The 21571-nt window shown below is 38.6% G+C and overlaps 1 protein-coding gene across 1 annotated transcript in view; it reads right to left on the reverse strand.

The window, feature by feature from the left end:
• GRV2 (DNAJ heat shock N-terminal domain-containing protein) overlaps window positions 1-21571 on the reverse strand; it is a 466773-nt gene that overhangs the window by 343278 nt on the left and 101924 nt on the right. The window contains exons 3-9 of the mRNA XM_089425195.1: window positions 17427-17660; window positions 17083-17170; window positions 14078-14286; window positions 13394-13495; window positions 13244-13306; window positions 10647-12920; window positions 8729-9091 (exon numbers count right to left, since the gene is read on the reverse strand). Of these exons, the coding sequence (XP_089281321.1) occupies window positions 8729-9091; window positions 10647-12920; window positions 13244-13306; window positions 13394-13495; window positions 14078-14286; window positions 17083-17170; window positions 17427-17660 (3333 nt within the window). The remainder of the gene's footprint in view (window positions 1-8728; window positions 9092-10646; window positions 12921-13243; window positions 13307-13393; window positions 13496-14077; window positions 14287-17082; window positions 17171-17426; window positions 17661-21571) is intronic.

Below are 21571 nucleotides of genomic sequence, written 5' to 3' on the forward strand. Positions count from 1 at the left end.
CCATTTTGTTTTTCTACAACATTACTTTCCTCATACCTGGAATTTCTTGATCGTTTGGGAGGACGACCATTTCCATATCATGCAGCACTAGCATTCCTTTTTCTTTTGTTGTTGAACTTCTTGTTTCTTTGATTGCCATTTCCTTTGTATTTGATGTGGTTGTTGTTGTCATCATCCCTTGGAGTATCCATCTTGTGAGGACACTCTCTAGCATAGTGGCCAAACCTGTTGCAATTGAAGCATCTTCCTTTTCTTCCTTCTTTGAATCCCTACTTAAATCCTTGACCTTGTCTCTTTAGACCATCATTTTCCTTCCGTTTAGCATGAGCGGAGAAAGCGATAGAAGTATTTCCATTTGAGGGCTTATCTCTTTCCATCATCCTTATTTCTTCTTGAGTGCATTAGCCAATAATTCATCAAAACCCATAATCTTGTCATTGTTGAGGACAGTGGAGTTAAACACATCCCATTCTTTTGTAAGACCCCCATGTGCAATAAGAGTGAGCTCCTTGCCACCAACAACTTCTCCAATATATAGGAGGTCATTCTCGATTTCGATAATCCCCATGAAGTAGGATTGAATGGACTCTCCTCTATCCATCTTGATGTCTTTCAACTTGTTCTTGAGAAAGAGGACTTGATTTGCATTGTTTACTTTGAACATCCCAATCAGCTTATCATACATCTCCTTAGATGTTTCCAAATCAAAAATAGAGGCAACCAAAGGCTTGTGACCGGAATCTACAATAATTTTCTTAGCTTTGACCTCACCTTTCTTGTACTTTGCTTTTGCAGAAGTAGGTGCATTTGAAGGAGGCTCCACCACTCTTCCCTTTTACGTAGTCCATAGTGTCATTCTCTTCCAAAGTGAAATCCAGAGACATCTTCCATGCATGATAGTCGGATTTGTCCTTGAGCTTGTCCTCGGATTTGAAGTATGATGTAGTCGTCATTGAAGCTAGAACAATATTCTTGTCCAACAACTTTCCTTAGTGATTGCTTTTCTCACTCTTGCTTGGGTTTTGTCTTCACCTGGGCTCTGATACCATATTAATTTTAGTTAGCAATGGTATGTTCTTGCTTAGCACAAATTACTTCAATGTTCCTTTAGTAGCCCAATAACAATTTCCAATTGCAATCACAATAATCACATTGACAATAAAGGCAAATAGAACATAAAATAAACTACAGAAGACAAGCCAAGACAAGAAGACACCAGATTCGGTGGATGCCAAGGAAAAACCCCAATGTGGGGAAAAACCTTCGATCAATTCTTGTTATTATTAAATCAAAAGTTCATCAGAGAGAGAGTACAAAAGTCAAATTGACTTCCCCAATACACAATCAAAACAGCCCAATAAATTTTACAGTCAAACTTCAGCCCTAACTTGAAAGTCAATGCTGGTCAAAACAGCAGCAAATCTTCCTCAAAGCAGCTCGGTCTTCCTTGGTCAAACTCAGCCTAATCAAGAGGATAAATTCAGCCCAAAATAGATCAGTCAAAGGAGAGAGAAGACTGTTATAATTTTTTGAGGTCAAACAGCAGCCAAACCTGAATTCAACGTAGGTCAACCAATGCAGAATTCCTCGATTTTTGTGCCCAGCAATGTGGCCTGAGAAAATCGAATCTTTGACCTAAAAACCATAGTCAAATGCACCTTGGTCAACGCTGGTCAAACCTGTTCCTGAAGTCTGAAATTCGGCCTGTAATTTCTGCCCAGAAATTCTGTCCTCCTAGCCGCATGTAGGAGAGAGAGAGAGGTTGCCCCAAGCTGTACAAACCAATCTGATGAAGAGAGAGAAGAATGTGAGTGATGGATGTCCAAATGAGGTGTGAGGTCTCTTGTATTTATACACTTCATTGTGGGTGAAGAGACACATCCATTGGGCTTCTTGAGCCTACATAATGATGAAGCCGACTTGATCAATTTGCACATGTGAGGGTGTTATGTAAAAATTAGTTAGTGTAGTTTATTAAGCAAAAGGGCATGATCAAAGATCATGCTCGTTCACCAAGAGGCACCTAAGGCGATATATAGCCCGGGCCTCTCACAAAAATGCAATCATCATCATTCAATTATTAATAACATATTTACTCATTTCTGTTCATTACAAAGTTTCTACTTCATCTGGTATCAGAGCTGCGTTTGGCATTCCTAAAGTTTGGTTCCACCACTGTGACCGCTCCTATCCACAACCACCGCAGCCGCCAAACCCCGCCCCCCCGCTGCATCTATTCCTCTACGCATCCGTCACCCCCGTCCACTTCGTTGCTGCCAATCCGACTGCCATTTCCCTCCCCCCTACTCGCGTCCATATTCGTTGTCGTGCCGCTGCCCAGCTCCAGTTGTGTTGGCCGCACCACATCCCTGTCATCCGCTGACCATACGCTGAGTTTCCCCGTGTCTCTCGTTGCCTCCCTGTCTACATCATTCACCATTCTACGTCCGCTATCCATTCTATGCCCGTCTGACTACTATTCCCATCCACCCCTATCCACAAGCCCCACACCATCTACTGTCCACCGTCTGACTCATTCCTTAACCCTCTGCCACGTCTGCCGTCAAACATCATGGCCATTGACTCTCGGTTGTACCGTTTCATTCCGATTAAATATTCTAAATTCGATATTTTCATTATATAGTTATAATATATATATCCAAACTATATTAAATAGTTATATATTATATAACATATATTATATAAGATATAGAATTTATTTATATATATACATATATTATATAGTTTAAAAACTATATGTTACATAATTTAATTATTTATAAAACAAGAAAAACAAGAAGGAAAATAACAAAAAAATATATATATGTTATATAATTAAATTAATTTAATTTAATTATATAAAGAAAAAATAAATAAATAAATTAAGCTGGCAGACAAATTTACACCCCCGCAAACTCGCTCCATGTCAATGTCAATGGCCGATTTCAATAAAAAATTGATTGAATTGGAGAATAGGATTACTAACCACTCCGATGATTTCAATAAAAAATTAGCTGATTTCCAGAATAAGTTTAATGGGCACTCTGACGATATCAAGAGGCTACAAGACACAACAAATCGAATAGAACTACAGATGGGGCAGAACCATAGCCAAACCGAAATAAATCAAAAACAGAGCTTGGCATTGCTAAACCACTTGTGTAGAAAGCATGATATTACACCCGAACAACTACTCCAAGAAGATGGAGAAAATCTAGAGCACAATTCATCAGACTCAACAAAATCAACAGATTCTCAAAAAGCTGAATCTCCAAAAAAATCAACGACGCCCCACCAAGAAAATAGTAACGCGATTTTTTCAAATAAGCAACTCTGGGATATATTTACCAATCAACATCCTTTTTTCGCTCAAACATTAGCAACATATCAGCTAAGGGCAAAAGTCGAGATGCCTAAATTCGATGGAAATACAGTGTTGCATGGATAAATAAAGTGGAAGAATACTTCGAAATTTATGACATCAATGATGATGACAAAAGGCTTAGGCACGCATCCATGAAAATGGAAAGAGAAGCATACAATTGGTATATGTGGTGGAAGAAGACGACAATCGCCATCAGTTGGAGGAAATTTAAAGATGCATTCTTTAAAAGATTCCAAGGTGTAAGGGAAGAAGAGTTTTTTTCATCACTCATCAAATTACGACAAAAAGGAAGTGTGGATGATTACATTCAAGAATGGGAAACCTTAGTGACATGAGTACCTGGGTTATCAGAGTCTCGTCTAGTTCAATCATACATTTCCGGACTTAAAACTCATTTACAAGTAGAACTTGACCTTCTTGACATTAAGTCAATAGAAGTAGCAGGACGAAAAGCAAAAACTACTGAAAATAAATTTGAACAAATACTATGGTCAAAACCGGAAAAAGTATATTCAAGACGAAGAGTACCCCAGTATGTGGACCCAAATAATACAAGATATGTTCCACCACATTATCGTGAAGGTGAAAAATCTAATGTGGAAATACAAAGGATAAAAGAAGGCAAATGCAAACGCTATGGTGAGAAGTGGGACCCCAAACATAGGTGTGCTAAAGGAAAAGAACCAAAGAACCTATATAATTGTGAAGCAACTAACGATTCAAACAGTGAGGATTCTGACATAGAAGAAACAGAAGATGCCCCAAAATTTTCACCAGAATTAGATGACAAAAGTATTCCGCAAGTGTCACTATCAGCTATGACAAGGATATCACAACCTCAGACCTTAAAGTTGAAAGGACATATAAAGAAGAACAACGTAGTGGTTCTCATAGACTCTGGTAGCACACACAATTTTTTAGATGCAACCGTGGCAAAGAGACTCAATATTTTTTTATTTCCCTTACCAAGCATGAAAGTGATGGTAGCTGATGGTAAGAAGATTGAAAAGGTGGGGAAATGCCATAAGGTCAAATTGCAGATTCAAAACTTTAATTTAGAATCTCCATTCTTCACTATACCATTAAGTGGAGTAGATGTAGTCTTAGGTATCCAATGGCTACGAAATCTAGGCACTTATGCTGCCAACCATCAAGTACAATCCATAAGATTTAAATGGGGAGGTCAGAGGTACAAATTACACGGATTCCAAGCACCAGAGAATCAAATTGTATCATCATCTCAAATGATGAAGATGATTCGAAAAGGAGCACCCGCTTATGTAGTACAATGTCACCAATTAGAAATGTTATCTGCAAATATGATCAGTGAAGAATCACCAAAGATACAAGATCTAATTTAGAAGCATGAAAAAGTATTTAAAGACCTACCTATGAAAATGCCTCCTAACAGCGAAATTGAGCATACAATAGAAGTCAAAGCAAGGTCAAACCCCATCAACATCAAGCCATATCGATATCCAAATCACCAAAAAACGGAAATTGAGAGATTAATCCAAGACCTTTTAAAGTGTGGGATCATCTCAAAAAGTAAAAGTCCGTATGCTGCTCCAGTGGTATTGGTAAGGAAGAAGGATGGTTCATTCAGGCTATGCATTGATTATAGAGGATTGAACAAAATAACAATTAAAAACAAGTTCCCAATTCCCTTTATCGACGAAATGTTAGATGAGCCACATGGCGCAAAATACTTCTCAAAATTGGACTTAAGGTCAGGCTACTATCAAATCAGAATCAGATTGGAAGACATACCAAAAACGGCATTCCGAACACACGAAGGTCACTATGAATTTAAAGTAATGTCGTTTGGGTTAACCAATGCACCAGCAACGTTTCAAGCAACTATGAACGAATTATTTCATCCACATCTTAGGAAGTTTGTATTAGTATTCTTTGACGATATTTTAATTTACAGTAAAACTTGGAAGGAGCACTTACAACATCTGGATAAAGTTCTTACACTACTAAAAGAGCATCAATTTTATGCAAAAAAATCCAAATGCACCTTCGGAAAGGAAGAAGTAGAATACCTTGGACACATTATATCCCATGAAGGCGTAAAGGTGGACCCTAATAAAATCAAAGCTATAAAAGAATGGACCAAACCTGTTAATGTATCCAAGCTAAGAGGGTTCTTAGGTTTGACTGGATATTACCGAAGGTTTATTAAAAACTATGCACATATAACTGCACCTCTGACAAACCTTTTAAAGAAGAATTCATTTCTATGGGATGAGGAAGCAGGAAGGTGTTTTGAAAAATTAAAGGAAGTTATGTCTAATACCCCTCGTATTGGCAACACCAGATTTTTCTAAACCATTTATCATTGAGTGTGATGCTTCCGGATTTGGTATAGGTGCAGTGTTAATACAAGAAGGGCATCCAATAGCTTTTGAAAGTAGGAAGCTCAATAAAAGAGAACACCTCAAGTCCACATACAACAAAGAAATGATCGCTATTATGCACGCACTAGCTACGTGGAGGCAATATCTTTTGCGAAGTAAGTTCTCCATTCGAACAGACCATAATAGTCTCCAGCACCTCCTTCAACAAAAAACACTTTCCGAATAACAACAAAAATGGATTGAAAAAAATTGCCTCCTTTGACATGGAAATACTACATAAAAGGGGAAAAGACAATGTAGTAGTAGATGCCCTATCCAGGAAAGATGATGAACCAACACTACTTGCAATCTCGGTTGTTGTCCCTGAATGGCTTAATGAGATTCAAAGTGAGTATGCCAAGGATCTAGAAATAACAGTGATAATCAATAACCTTCCCAACAACTCAAAATTTGAATGGAAGAACAATATTCTATGGTACAAGGAAAGAATCTATCTAAATGCAAATTTCAAGTTTAAATTTAAGATACTCAAGGAGTCACATGATTCACAGTCAGCCGAACATGTAGGATTCTTTAAAACTTACTACAATGCACGTCAATCCTTCTTTTGGAAAGGAATGAGTCGCGATATTCAGAAGTATGTAGCAGAGTGTGACACATGTCAAAGGAATAAAAGTGAAAATATTATGACACCTGGATTACTTCACCCTTTAAACATTCTGAATTAGAAATGGGAAGAAATTTCGATGCACTTTATTGAAGGATTACCCGTATCTGAAGCCAAGGACAAGATTTTTGTAGTGGTCGACAGACTCACCAAATATGCTCACTTTATGGCAATAAAGAAATCATACTCAACTAAACAAATTGCTGAAATATTCTGCAAAAATATATATAAATTACACGGTTTTCCGAAAGTCATTGTGAGTGATAGAGATGCCAAACTCAAGGGTAATTTCTGGAAAGAGTTGTTCAACCACATAGGTACCCACCTAAATATGAGTTCTGCTTATCACCCTCAAACAGATGGACAAACAGAGGTTGTCAATAAATGTTTGGAGGCCTACCTATGTTGCTACGCTACAGAAAAACAAAATAAGTGGGCTCAATGGTTGCATCTCGCTGAGTGGTGGTATAATTCTACTTATCATACGTTAGCAAAAATGACGCCATTTCAAGCTTTGTATGGATATGAACCCCCAAAATGGAAGAATCTAGCTATTGTCCGGACAAATCTACCTACTGTTGAAAATCAACTAGAAGAAACCCAAAAAATTGTCCAAATACTGAAAGAAAACTTGAATAATGCGAGGAATCGTATGAAGCAACAAGCAGACAGAAACAAAACCGAAAGAGAGTTTGAAGTTGGAGAATGGGTGTTTGTCAAGTTCCAACCATACAAACAATTGTCCTTAAAACAAAAAGGAAAAACAAATTGGCACCAAATTTCTATGGACCTTATCAGATCAACAAAAAGATCAGCCAAGTTGTGTATGGTTTAAGCCTTCCAGAGAAAAGTCGTGTTCACAACGTCTTCCATGTCTCCTGCCTTAAAAGGGCACTAGGCGACCATCAATCTGCGCAAACAACGCTTCCATCCCTGGATGATGAAGGAAGGGTCATTCTAGAACCAGAAGGTATTTTATCTACTAGAGAAAGGAAGCTTCGACATCGTACAATCAAGGAATACTTGATCAAGTGGAAGGACTTACCCGAAGAAGAAGCTTCTTGGGAGACCGAAGCATTTTGTCAACAACATCCGTCGTTACGTATGCTTTGAGGACAAAGCATTCTTTCGAGAGGAAGGCAATGTTATGTAAAAATTAGTTAATATTATGTAAAAATTAGTTAGTGTAGTTTATTAAGCAAAAGGGCATGATCAAAGATCATGCCCGTTCACCAAGAGGCACCTAAAGCAATATATAGCCCGGGCCTCTTGGTGAATGGGCATGATCTTTGATTAGGCCCTTTTGCTTAATAAACTACACTAACTAATTTTTACATAATATTAACTCATTTCAAAATCACACTTCTGCTTGTCCGAATGAGATGATCTTTATATCAATCTTGGACCTCTCAAAAATAGGAATCCAATGCAATCATCATCTCCATCAAATGAGTTGTTCCAAGGTAGAATTTGGCGCTAGTTGCCAATTTTAACATCTCTGCAACAACTAACATCGGCATGTAATTCATCATTGGGAGACATTTAAACTGCCTTCCCAAGGGAAGAAATGGGAAGTGATTTCATTCCCTGTTGTAGGTTGGAAAAGTGGCCACACACTAAAATTAGCCAAAACCTGATCCAGCGCTTTTTGCTTTATTTGATGGATGACATATGACACATGTCAATGCATTGTTGGAAAGTTTGCCCTTCAATTTGGGAAAGATGAAGTCATTTCTTCATGTTTCTTTGCAATGTCCAAAAAGGGTCAAAAAATTCCCAAAGGACCTTATTAAAATGGTGCCAGCTCCAGATGAAAGTCTTCTGACTGTTTGCAAGGTTACAAATGAAATTTACCAAATGTTAATGCTTTAAGCCTGTTCGCACCCAAAATGGATTTCTCTGAAATCCATTTGGGGCATTTATCAGAGATGGTTCATGGGTACATTACAGGATGCACTGGTTGGTCGGTCCATCAACGGTTTGGAATTCTTTTCAAAGTTGACACATGGTCACAGTTTTTTAACACTCAGGGACTGATGGTTGCACACATTTTTGGACAAGTAGTTCATATACAGGTATATCTAGAAAACACATCACAATATACTCTCATATCAATTGGACAAGTTTCCAGTGGCAGCAGATGCCCCATACCTTTATATTCATTGCAGCATTTAGAGCAGTTACGGGAACTTGAAGACTCCTAAAGCATGTGCCCAGAGTGATGTCTTTCCAGTTTCTTGATGTCAAGATTAAAGATTTGGTTTCTTAAAAATTATTAGGGTTTTACAAATGTATCTGAATTGATATGTATACCTGCACTGGAGTAAGAACAGCGATACGAGATGCCATGGCCCATCGCAACTCACGTATGTCACGCATTCTCTTCCATTCTGTCATTCCAGAAGCCCAGCACCTCGAGTTCAAGTCAATCTCTTGCTTCGACCAAGCTCTTCTTACCCCATCCTTTTCAACGGGTCCAACCTGCACACCATCCTTGGTAACAAAAAGCCATTCCTTGGGTGGCTCCATAAATGCAGTGGCAGCAATCAAATTGGATTGCAAAGGAATTGATGTCCTCTCCGATGCCTCGTGACTTGTTGTGAGAAGATCTACAGCTAATGCACAACCGCCAACTGAGACGCATGCCTCCACATTTGCTGGAACTTTCATCAGTACCTGTGCCCAGAAGATAGTGACAGTAAGAACACAAAACTAAAAAAATCACCATTCTTAGTCCACACACATACTCATATTTTTGCTTATACAATAGGAGATCAGAATTTTGAGAATGTTTTCCTGTCACCAGAGAAATGATGTATCTAAGGAAAAGATCAAATTAACACGAAATTAGCTGTGATTACAAAGACTAGATCACTGGTGTATGAACACACACTACCAAACCCTGTAACATACATCAAATTCACTTTTCCAGACAGGAAACCTCTTACACATAGTATTAGAATAAAGTTGTTTCACTGCATAGATCTGCCCAGCTCAACTATCAAAGCATTAGCAAAATCTTGGATAGACAAAATATAGGAAACCTTGAAAGAAAATTATTGACCAGACCAAGTCAAAGGAGCGAGATTATTTCAGAAAGTAATCCTACATGAGTTGTAATAACAGCAATCACCTGTTCGAACATAATTGATACACTAACAGGTAACATATTTTGATAGCATGCATGAGATGAAATTTAAACCTTTATAGCTAAATGTTTGTCATGGCCACCAAAAGAAAAGAACAACAAATGACTTAATGTTAACAACTTGCCAATAAAACTGATAGAACTAGAAGATGCTGAAACAAAGATGTTAAATACAGTATACAGTTACAACCATAGGGGAGAAATCCCTAGACAGTAATTAAGTATAAATCCAATTCAACATGCAAACAGACAGTTGAATGCTACCTTCAAGAGTAACAACAGACGGTGTCTAAGTGCTCTGTCATTTGTTCTATCAAGTAACACAGTAATATGTGCAGTGCCATCAAAAGGACCTATTGATTGATAATGTTGCTCATAAACAATTGTCATTGCCCTTGCACAAAGTTCCCTAACAGATGAACCTCCACCCCCACCAAAACCATCCAAACTTCCCATATCACACCAGTCATCTGATGCACCTAACTCATCTGATGCACCTAACTCAAATTAACACGAAATTAGCTGTGATTACAAAGACTAGATCACTGGTGTATGAACACACACTACCAAACCCTGTAACATACATCAAATTCACTTTTCCAGACAGGAAACCTCTTACACATAGTATTAGAATAAAGTTGTTTCACTGCATAGATCTGCCCAGCTCAACTATCAAAGCATTAGCAAAATCTTGGATAGACAAAATATAGGAAACCTTGAAAGAAAATTATTGACCAGACCAAGTCAAAGGAGCGAGATTATTTCAGAAAGTAATCCTACATGAGTTGTAATAACAGCAATCACCTGTTCGAACATAATTGATACACTAACAGGTAACATATTTTGATAGCATGCATGAGATGAAATTTAAACCTTTATAGCTAAATGTTTGTCATGGCCACCAAAAGAAAAGAACAACAAATGACTTAATGTTAACAACTTGCCAATAAAACTGATAGAACTAGAAGATGCTGAAACAAAGATGTTAAATACAGTATACAGTTACAACCATAGGGGAGAAATCCCTAGACAGTAATTAAGTATAAATCCAATTCAACATGCAAACAGACGGTTGAATGCTACCTTCAAGAGTAACAACAGACGGTGTCTAAGTGCTCTGTCATTTGTTCTATCAAGTAACACAGTAATATGTGCAGTGCCATCAAAAGGACCTATTGATTGATAATGTTGCTCATAAACAATTGTCATTGCCCTTGCACAAAGTTCCCTAACAGATGAACCTCCACCCCCACCAAAACCATCCAAACTTCCCATATCACACCAGTCATCTGATGCACCTAACTCATCTGGAGCTGCACCTTCAACAGTAAGTCCTACATCAGCATCACAAAGGAACCTGTGATATAGTGCTCTGAAAAAAGCAACTGGATCTCTCAGAGGAAAATCCTGAGCTCTGCCTCCAGCTCCACTATCAAGCAAAAGACGTAGGTAATATTGTCCAACACATACTTCTTTCGACAAACTGTGATATCGAACAGAAAATTCTGTATAATTCCAAGATAATTGAATTGCAGTCTCCTGGCCCAAGCTCTCCTCATCTGTGTGACCTCCAAGACTAAGAACATCCTCAGTGCGTGCTTTCTCAACATCTAAATTATGAACTTCTGCCTGAAGGGCCTCCCTTAGCTCCTGTCTTGTCCGTTCATTCCATATCAGATCTGCACGATTGTGATCAAGACTAAATTCCCTCCAAAATTCAGGCCAGTTACAGAGAAGTCTGCCAGAGCCTACAGGTGTATTTTCTACAACCACTTGTGCCGGTGCAGGAAAAATCAATTGTGAAGAAATCCCTGCGTTGGCATCATATTCAACTGAGTCTGAAGTAATTGAATTCCCCAACTGTGAAGATGCGGGAAAAGAAGATCCTTTGAAAGGCACAGAGGCTGGAGCATCATCACAACCAGTATTTCCCACAGAAGCAACTGCATTGACTATAGGCACAACAGAGTTTCCAGCAGAATAAGTTGAACCCTGTCCCAACTGTGAGTTTCCATTTGAGTGCAGGAAGCCATCTGCAGCCCGTGATATAGCACCATGAATGTGTTTAGAAGGTTCAGAAGAAGAAACATCTTCTACTTTGTTAGAAGAAGCTGGAGTGTAATCACTAGCGCCCTTTGCCCTCGCAATACGACCTTTTCTACGCTGAAGAATGCGCCTCTGCCTACGTTTAGAAGTTACTGCCTGGTTAAGTTGTAGCTGCCCATCATCATTATTGTCCTCAGCTGGACGTGTATGTAGATATGCAACAAGCCCAGGAGGAAGCATTCGTGACAGTAGATCCAAAGCTGGCTGGTAGGAATCTGCCCACAAAGCTACAAGCTGCCGACTAACTTCCCGACGCTCACCAACAGGAAGGAAAAATGCATGTACCAGATGTCGCAGTAAAGCACCATCACGTAATGCAGCATCACGCATCGACTCAGCAGCAATAGCATCCTCCTCTGCAATTGTCCGCATGATCACTGCTACAGTTTCTCTTACACTTTCTGCAGGATGCCCAAATAATGCAAACAATCGACGCCGCAAGCCAGCGACTTGACGCAACATTTCCACAAAAGTAGCAAGCTGTGTTGTCTCACCCAGAGGTTCACATAGCATTGCCTCAAGAACTTCCACCATTGCCATTGATAGCAAAGGTGATACTGACACTGGCTTGAGTCTATTGACAAGGATAGTTATGTAAGTTTGATGACCAAATAGCACTGATTTTGTGTGCATGGAAGTAGCATGATGCTCACCCTTGGAATCCAATTGCAAATTTGTTTCTCCAGGACCACCTCCGATAAGCATGGCCACCAGCCCAGCTGCTTCTGCTGCCACTCCTTCTGAACCACTTCTCAGCAAACCCATTATTCTGATTACAGCAGCAGGAATTGACAGGACAGCTGAAGCTGCACTAACTGATGTCAGCAAGCGACGTAGGCATGCAATAAAACCCATAAGAGTTGCAGATGCTTTGGGAGAAGGAGGTGGTGGTGGTGGTGATTCTGGTGGTAAGTTTGGGGGGGCTGGAAGCATTGTCATCAAGGCCATTAATGCCACCTCTGGGACTTCTGTATTAGGCAGGACTCCACTATAAGGAATGCAAGCATTAAATTCTCTGACTCTGCGCCACAGTTTTGCTCTTGAACCAGGAATAGATCCACCTTCAGCTACAGCATCTTTGGCCGCAGCTGCTAGATGTTTCAGATGCATAGCCTCACCTTCGATATCCGCAAAAAGACGCTGTGCTGCACTTGCAACTTGTTGAGGCTGTGGTGAAATTCTTCCACAGGGAGGATTAAGACAATGGCCGGGCATAGTCAATCTTGGCAAAATGGGAATGGGGCACTGTCTCTGCACATATTTAATGAAATGGATACAGTTTGAGTATTTCTTTTGCAAAATTTTAGAAAAAACATTTTGACACACAAGTAACATCGCAATCATGTTTTCCTGATCAAATATGTAACCATGAATGACGAAAAAAAAAACAAAAATAAAACCACAATGATGTCCACAATGTGCCCAATTGCTGCACTTCTTGAGAGATTTTGCTCAAGACTGTTGAGAACAAAGGTATTCAGCAAAACAGGATTCTTTCCATGGAACTAAATTACTGCAACCCGAACAGTGATCTCAGATGAAATATGAGTTGTTAAAAGACTAGATCCACCTACTTCTGTTTGCAAAACATCTCGAACTGCTGCAAGCAAGTTGTCACGGGAAGTACTTGCATAGACCTGAATATGCAAAGCCATAAAAATCAAAATGGTTAAATTGCAAGGTGTTGTTAGCAAAAAAATTGAACCTTTTTTGCTTGTACTTACATGAATCGGACATCCATCATTAAATTCAATAGCAAACATTTGTGGCTCCTCAGCAAAGCGAACAAGAGCACCCACAGCAGACAATGGTCGAACAATGACTGCCTGCATTCAAAATTAACACAAGCTTACAAACATTGTTTTAAGCATAAATTCTGAGAAAACCTAACGAAATTACCCTAGATATACTTGGAAGTCCTATAAAAATCCTTTAAACAATTGTATTATACAGAGTGAATTTCCTGCAACAAAAAAGTTGGGATTCGGGATTATCATTTTCGATTCTGCCTTTACTTTGCACTTTTCATGAGTTGTAAATATTATATTTCCCCAGTTTGTCTGTTCAAGAACAAATTATTAGCTCACCTGATTTCTCATGGCTGTGAAATTTTGCCTATACTAACCTTCATGCTTCTATTATTTAATGTTTTGTCTGCCCTGAGTTAATCATGATTCCTGAAACTTAGTATGCCAAAACACTTCAGAGCCAAACAGTAGTAGAGGCAGAGGTTTGCACCTTTCTCCCATAAGTTAAACTATTATTTCATCAATTTATATATTTCATATCCAATTCAACTCACTTGATTTGATTGCCAGAAGGACCATCTGGCATCCTGTAAATTGAACAATAGTATAAAGTGCATATCACTGAAGATATGCTGCCCAAAACATCATGCAGATACTAACCTCATAATTGTCTGGTCGACGTTCAAATAGCGACATTTTCGTCAATATAAGTTGCCTAGATACAGCATCACCCTTCTCACCCAGCCCACCTTTTGGCCCAACACCCAAAGTTAACCCCAGGGTGTTAGCAGTTCCATGAGCAGCAGACCGTAGCCTTGTCACAGACCATTCCCCTAATGGAGTTTCTTCTGCACCAACTGCAACCTTGGCTACTCACAAAGCCCAATAAAAGATGGATTAGACAATACAGCCATCCGGTTTGAAAAATCATGAAGATTGAAAAAGAACATGAAAATATGAGAGGGAGCCCAAGCTAAAATCAACTTATGCATCAAAATTTAATGGTAATTTAAAAACTGATCAAATAATCCCTATTTACTATGGTTATAAATATCCCAAGCATGCATACCATGCCAAAATAAAATATTTCCGCTGCAATAAATATCATAAAAATTTCAGAAGACAGAACAAAATTCAATCAAATCCACAACAAAAGAAAACATCTTATCAAATGGACGACTAAAATACATTTAAACATTACACATGAAATAGAGAAATATATTTTCAATTTGTAATTTGTTACTTATTACTTGTCAGTATCTAATTTGCAATTTCTACTTACCCCACATACTATATTGCCTGTTATGTTAGGCATGTGACTGAGAATTGCGAGTATATATTGTTCTATCTTAGGAATTTTGTTAATGTCAGCTATGAAGAGGTCATACTGTAATGTTATAATTTATTAAGTCATTAATTAAGAAGTTACCTATTGGATGTTATGTAACTTAAAACACACCTCCCTCTCTCCTATTTATTATAACTTTACATCATGAAATAAATCAATGGGGCACTATTCTCTCTTTTCTACAATAAGTCTTCAGCGTGCTCAGCTTCCTCTAGATCCTCAGTCAACATAGATTCAAGGTACTCATTGATCTCAACTTTCAAAATTGTGACTCAATTGTAGGATTTGTAACTATAGGCAGCCCCATAAGGCCATCTGCTTGGACCTCATCATCCAAACATATACCATCATCTGTAAATTGGTCTCATTTCTTAAAAAACCTTTCTTGTACCATGCTATATCTACGGATGAATATGAAGGGTACCATGACTGTAACTAAGTCTTTTTTCCTCCAATCCCAAACTCAGTTTCTCTTCATTGAATCAGTTACACCATAAGCACTTTAATTCTTCTCACAAGCCAAAGAATACCACCTCCAGGGAAGTGAAAGACGTTACTACTTCCACCAACTATTACAAATGTTAAACACCAAAGATTTCTCCTTACCAAGATTGGCTCATATAACATGATCATCATAGAATGAACTAAGCATATCGAGTTGCTTTTGAAGACTGCTGCTGTGTGAAATAAGAGGAAAAAGTCATCAACAAATAGCAGCCTGATCACCATGCAGAAAATCATGGAGGTGAAGAGAGGTCAAACACCAAATTCATCTAAGATGATCAGTACAGAATTGTTTTATTGGCATGAATATGCTTTCAGAACATAGTAATGACTCATGAGGACCCTCTCAATGCAGCTCCGACCTATCTGCCTTGCACATAGGCCCCAGCTGTACTTCCATAAAGAATTTAGAATACAAGAGGTCATTAAAGTGTGTAAGAGCAAATCTTGTCCCAAACAGTCTTTCCAAGGTTGTTAGTTTTGTGTATCCCTTCATAAACCTTGATTTTATTGCTAAGCAAGTGCAAGTTATTACTACTTCCATATGATTCCTTTTTTATGTGAGACGAATAGTGGACAACTGTTTACATTATCACGTTAAAAGCCAAAGTTTTTTACTTATCACGATTGACTCATAAACCATAATCATCATAGGATGTACTAAAAATATCAAGTTGCTTTTAAAGACTGATATCGCGTGATATAGCAAAACAATGCTAGCAACAAACAACAAATGGCAATGATATCCCAAAGAGAATGCCAATCATCTCTCTTCCACAACTTCTGAAATGATATCTTCTAGTTCATGAATATAAAGCCAAAAGAGTGTGACTGAAAGTGCTCGCCCCTACTTTACTCCTACGGTAAAATGCATTTCATCAGTAATGCCCATTCTAGCATGAATGCAGTCAACAATCATCTTATATGAGAAGCCCCAAAACCTTGAAACTTGGAAACGATTAGTACCTTGGCAACTACATCAGTAATGGTTACAAGAATAAATATGTTGTCACAAGTACACTGGTTCCTTTTGAAACTAACTTAAGCTTTGGCCTAGAGGTTCTTAGTCTCTGCCCATTTAGAAATATATCCATACAAAACTGTAAAGAATAGGCAGTTTGTTGTGGATATCATAGAGTAAAATGGCATAAGCTAAACCACATGCAGGGATCAGTGGTGGTGCAAAGGTATGTATTAGCATAGATCCATCTTAACCCCAGATCTATTAAGCACTGAGAGGGATTAAAGAAACAACTGTAAAACTCCCATTGGTTAAAGGATCTGAAGTTAAGATGGATCTATACTATGCTATTTAATTCAAATAAATAAAAAGTCAGTTTTTTTACATTACACATCAAAAAACCCCAATTTTCATCATTCTATTTTATTAGCTTTAGCCATGGATGCATGGGCAGACATGGACATCTCTTGCACCCCTGGCTGTGAGAGCACCTCATTTCTCTAAGTTCAATAAGAGAAGCAATTGAGCACAAAAATTTAAGTAAAGATGGGCATTAACACTTGTTTCAAAAACAGTTGTTCCTTTATGTTTTCAAGTTCTGCGAGTACAATTTCAAATGAAATGCCAAGTTCTTTGATATGAACAAGGGACTCCTAAAAAATTGATAATGAAATATCTCTTAAAGACTAGAACTCTGCATAAACCTATACAACAAGATATTGATACCAAGGGGGCTCCTTATGCATTAACCAAAGATAAAAGATCTTTCACTATATACAACCAAATAATTATGTATCTGTAAAAATAAAGATTAACATGATACAGCCTCAAAAAAAATCATTGAGTACTCACCCCTTTGCTTCAGAAAGCCTGAAGCACCCATAGACTGAGAATTGTCCAGAGAAACCATTATTCCCAATAGCGATTTTGGAGTTTTTATCTACAAGAACATCAAAATCACAATAAAACCATGGACTATCTCAGATAAATATATTCTTCAAAATAGCAAACAATATATAATGACCCTAAAATATAACGACACTTTTGCGACAGAAGTCATCTAGAAGCATTTTGACTACAGGATAACAAAAAATTCAGTCACTTCGAACACGCACTGAAGGATGTCTTTTATGTGGTCCAATGTTCAAGCGATTATAATTCAACATATGCAACATTATCTAGTTAATCAACTGTACCAGTTTTGATATAATTGCTGTGTTTGAGGCACCAGAAGCTGCCATAAAAGCTTTGCATTTTCTTCCATACATGGGACAAATAACAAATCCCCCACCCTCTTCACCTTTCTTTCCATATGCATCAGATAAGACAATGATTCCAGGAGAATCCATGTCTCTGAAATCCAAACACCAACGCAGGTCTCTAGTTTTTGAATCCACAATTTCAATTCCTACAGTTGTTACTCTCAAAGTCTGCAAAACATACAAGCATCCACATCCCAAAATCAACACAGAAATAACAATCAATACATATAAACTTGGATGCTCAAACATTTAAAACCAGCTACATGCCTTAATAATATGTATGTACTATGTACATCTCTGCATATATTTGTGTGCGTGTGTGCATATCTGTACGGATGTGTTTTTAAGTTAGAAATTTCCCAACAAACAAGTTACACAAGCAATTTCAATCTAACTGGATCAAAAATACATAATTAAATTATTAGTGTCTTTTTCAAGTTAACTAATCACAGGCAATGTTTACATCCGAAGCCAGACTATGTCGTACTTTGACCAGATCTCAACTACAAAATTCCAATGCATCAAGAGATACTAGAAATAGAAGATATACTAGAAACTACAGCTGAGTACCAACGCCTATTAGATTAACAACACAAACACAAACACAGACCCAGATTATACTGCACTCTGACTAAATCTCAACTCTATTGCATCGAAAACTACTGCAAATATAAAATAAGAAGCTTACAAAATAAACTTTGTCCATTCCATATAGAATTGTCTAATACTAATGATCAGCATTGACAAACAAACATAAAGCCATCCCTCATGTTAAACTAAATTTTTGGACTCGTATACAAACAGAATGAACCATCCCACTGTCAATATACTCTGGACAGAGAGCTGTGAACCGATGGTTGGATAATGATTTCAAAGTTTAACAAAAATAATCAAAACACTCTACCTTGTAATCTGGATTCCTTTCACAGAAAAGAAAATTTCTAAGTACCTTCATGCCCAAAACCTTTTGGTGGCACTTTTACATCAAAAGACCTCTTGTGCAACTTAAAATCTTAATGTTTTGCAATCACGTCTTATCTCTTTTAGCATATGATCAAATGTGACTTGTCGGTGATCAAAGTCGACTAGTCCTTAAGTGTTTGAGACATGTTTTCAAATGTGACTTGTCAAATGATCAAAGTCGACTAGTCCTTAAGTGTTTGAGACATGTTGTCCTAACGATGAACCACACTTGCCGGTTCGAAACACGTCGACAAATGAATTTCGATGTGATTATCGCCAAAAACATGTCTCAAACACTTGAAAATGATCACAGAAGCCTTAATTCTATAGTCCTTGAGTTTAGTGGAAAGTTTTTAAATAATATGTATAGGCAGGATAGGATAGAGAATAGATCCAATCTATCTCTATCATCGATTGCATGCAAAGTACCAATAATGACAATAATCACAAGTGACAATAACCAGCTGGAGTAACTTTTACATATCTAGATTGTGAAATGATCCATCTTTTGTATCGACTGGAGTTTGAAGCCACAAAGAACGTAGCGGAATATGAGTAATTGTTGTTGGGATTAGCCACTACAAGAGAGTCAGGGATTAGATGTTTGGGAGTTATAGGAGATTTGGATCTAGCGGTTTGTCTAGTTAAAGGTCTGCATGCTTGCGAGAACAAGGCTTAAGAGATAAGGGCAGGTAGTCTTAGGAGAGATTGATGCATTCGATACATTTGGATTAGAGGCAGTACCCATATTGATGAATGTGATAGCTGATTCATGAGTAGTCACAGATTCAGTCAAGCAACCTTGCCTGGATAAAATAACCCCTTTAATTTAAATTATAATTTTTCTACTATAACTTCTTCAGAAAAGTCCCAAAAAATAATTTTGTCGAAAAATATAACAAAACTCAACAAATTTAGAAAACGACTAATCACAATTTTTTATTGAAAATGCCACGGAAAAACCCAGCGAATTTTATTGATAATACTGAAGAAGATTTAAATCAATTTACTTTTTGGAAAAACCTAGCAAATTTACCACTGGAGATAACTCAGTCTCCCTTTCGAAATTCTCTGGCTTTAACCCTGGCTACAAATCCTCTAGCAAACTCGGTTGGCTCCAATTCGGCCTCTTTAGAAATTAAGATCTGGTTGGAACAACTCGGCCTTCTTGGGAAATAACCCTGGCAAGTCGGCTTCTAGAAAATCGTTCTCCTTTCTTCTGCAATAAATCGACCCAGTGCAAGGCTTTTTGGTACTCCAACTTTTATTTGTCTCTCTAACTGACTATGCCTTTGGAAAAGCAACTCGACCCTCTTAACTCATCCTCCATAGCTCCAGAATGATTTGGCCTCCACAATTCCAGGCACCCACAATTCAAATCTCTACAAATTTGATCTCTAACAAACAATCCAGCCATATTTCCTGCCAAGTTAATTGGCCCTCCTCCGTCAATTTGGCCCTCCTCTGTCAATTTGGCCCTCCTTCAAGTGGCGCGAGTTGCTGCTAACTCGTCCTCCTTGAAGAAATGTGCATTGTTGCAATTGGACTCTCCTTCCGGTCTCCAAACTTTGATCATTCTTTTTTTATGAACGCCAATGAAGAACCTGACGCGGTTCTCCCTCTTGACTAGCTAGGGTGGGTGTTTCACCACCAAAACTAGGATCTCCACAAGGGTTTATCCTCACATAGTAAGCTACTAGAGCTCGAAATTTGTTAATTTTAGGTATGTTATATGCTTAGAGCAATTTAATTCAATTTTCACAGTTAGCTCAATATCTTTTCCAGATTAGCAATCACATCAGCATTAAAGTAAACTGCAGACAGAACATAAACATAAATCGCAAAAGACAAGCCAAGACAAGAGGACATAAGATGTGGCACTAGCCAGGGACAAACCCCGAGGTGGGGAAACCCTTGATCAATTCTTCTTATATGTTCTTCAATAGTTCAGTGCAGAGAGAGAGAGAGAGAGTACATTTACAACAGAAGTCAACACAGAGCATAGATCATCTCTAAGAAGATGATACATGAGATCAGTTGAAGACATGCTGCTTCAACTGATTCTCCAAGGTGACTCCTTCACCTATCATTATGTTGCATCTCGTCATCATGTTGCACCTCACCATGTTGCACCATGTTGCACCCATCATCGCAATGCTGGACCTCATGACCATGTTGTACACATCAAACTACTGCACCTTATGTTGCATTGCTATCCCATGTGCCATTGTTGCACCATGCTGCCACAACTATCCCATGTGCCATTGTTGTACCATGTTACCATAGTTGTCCCACGTGCCATAGCTGCATCATGTTGCCACATTATTGTCCCATGTGGTATGTTGAACCATGTTGACATACAACATGTCTCATGTGCTTGCAGCACCATGCTTGCCATGCTATCCATGCTTGTTGTTGTCCCATGTTTGCCTTAGCATTCCTTTGTTGTCCCATTTACTATGCAGTTGTCCCTTGCCACTGCTGCCTAGATATATTGTTGTAGCTGTTGTCCCTAACAGTCATGCTATACCTTGTTGTTGTCCCCTTAGCCTTGCCATACCTTGTTGTTGTCCCATGTGTCTTAGCAACACCATGTAGCCCAACTGTCCCATTTACTAGCACTGTTGTCCTGGGCATGTTTGAGCCCTCAAACTCTCCATGTTGTCCCTGTTTTGAGGTGGTTAGGACTACGGCCTACCACAGTCCCACACTGTCACCTACAGCCCACCTTTTCGCTACCCCAAACAACACTTCTTCAACTCTGCCTACCCTCGGCCTCCTTTCAGCAACTCGATGCCCTATTTTAGGCCTTAAAACAGTCCTCCCTTCCAACCGCATTAGGCATGCGTCTAGGGCACCATTGGTATGTTTAGGACAGTGTCTATCTTCATCTTAACAGGGCTAGGATACCCTTGAGATAGTGTAGGTTGGGCTTGCCTTAGGATAGCGTTAGGGCTGCCTTCTTGGACTGCGTTAGGGCTGCCTTAGGATAGCGTTAGGGTTGCCATCTTAGACTGCGTTAGGGTTGCCTTAGGATAGCGTTAGGGCTGCCTTCTTGGACTGCGTTAAGGCTGCCTTCTTGGACTGCGTTAGGGTTGCCTTTAGGACCGCGTTAG

This window comes from Pinus tabuliformis, chromosome 6 (genome assembly GCF_031772625.1).
Source record: "Pinus tabuliformis cultivar Carrire ecotype Pingquan chromosome 6, CPIR1, whole genome shotgun sequence".
In the NCBI taxonomy this organism is placed as follows: domain Eukaryota; kingdom Viridiplantae; phylum Streptophyta; class Pinopsida; order Pinales; family Pinaceae; genus Pinus; species Pinus tabuliformis.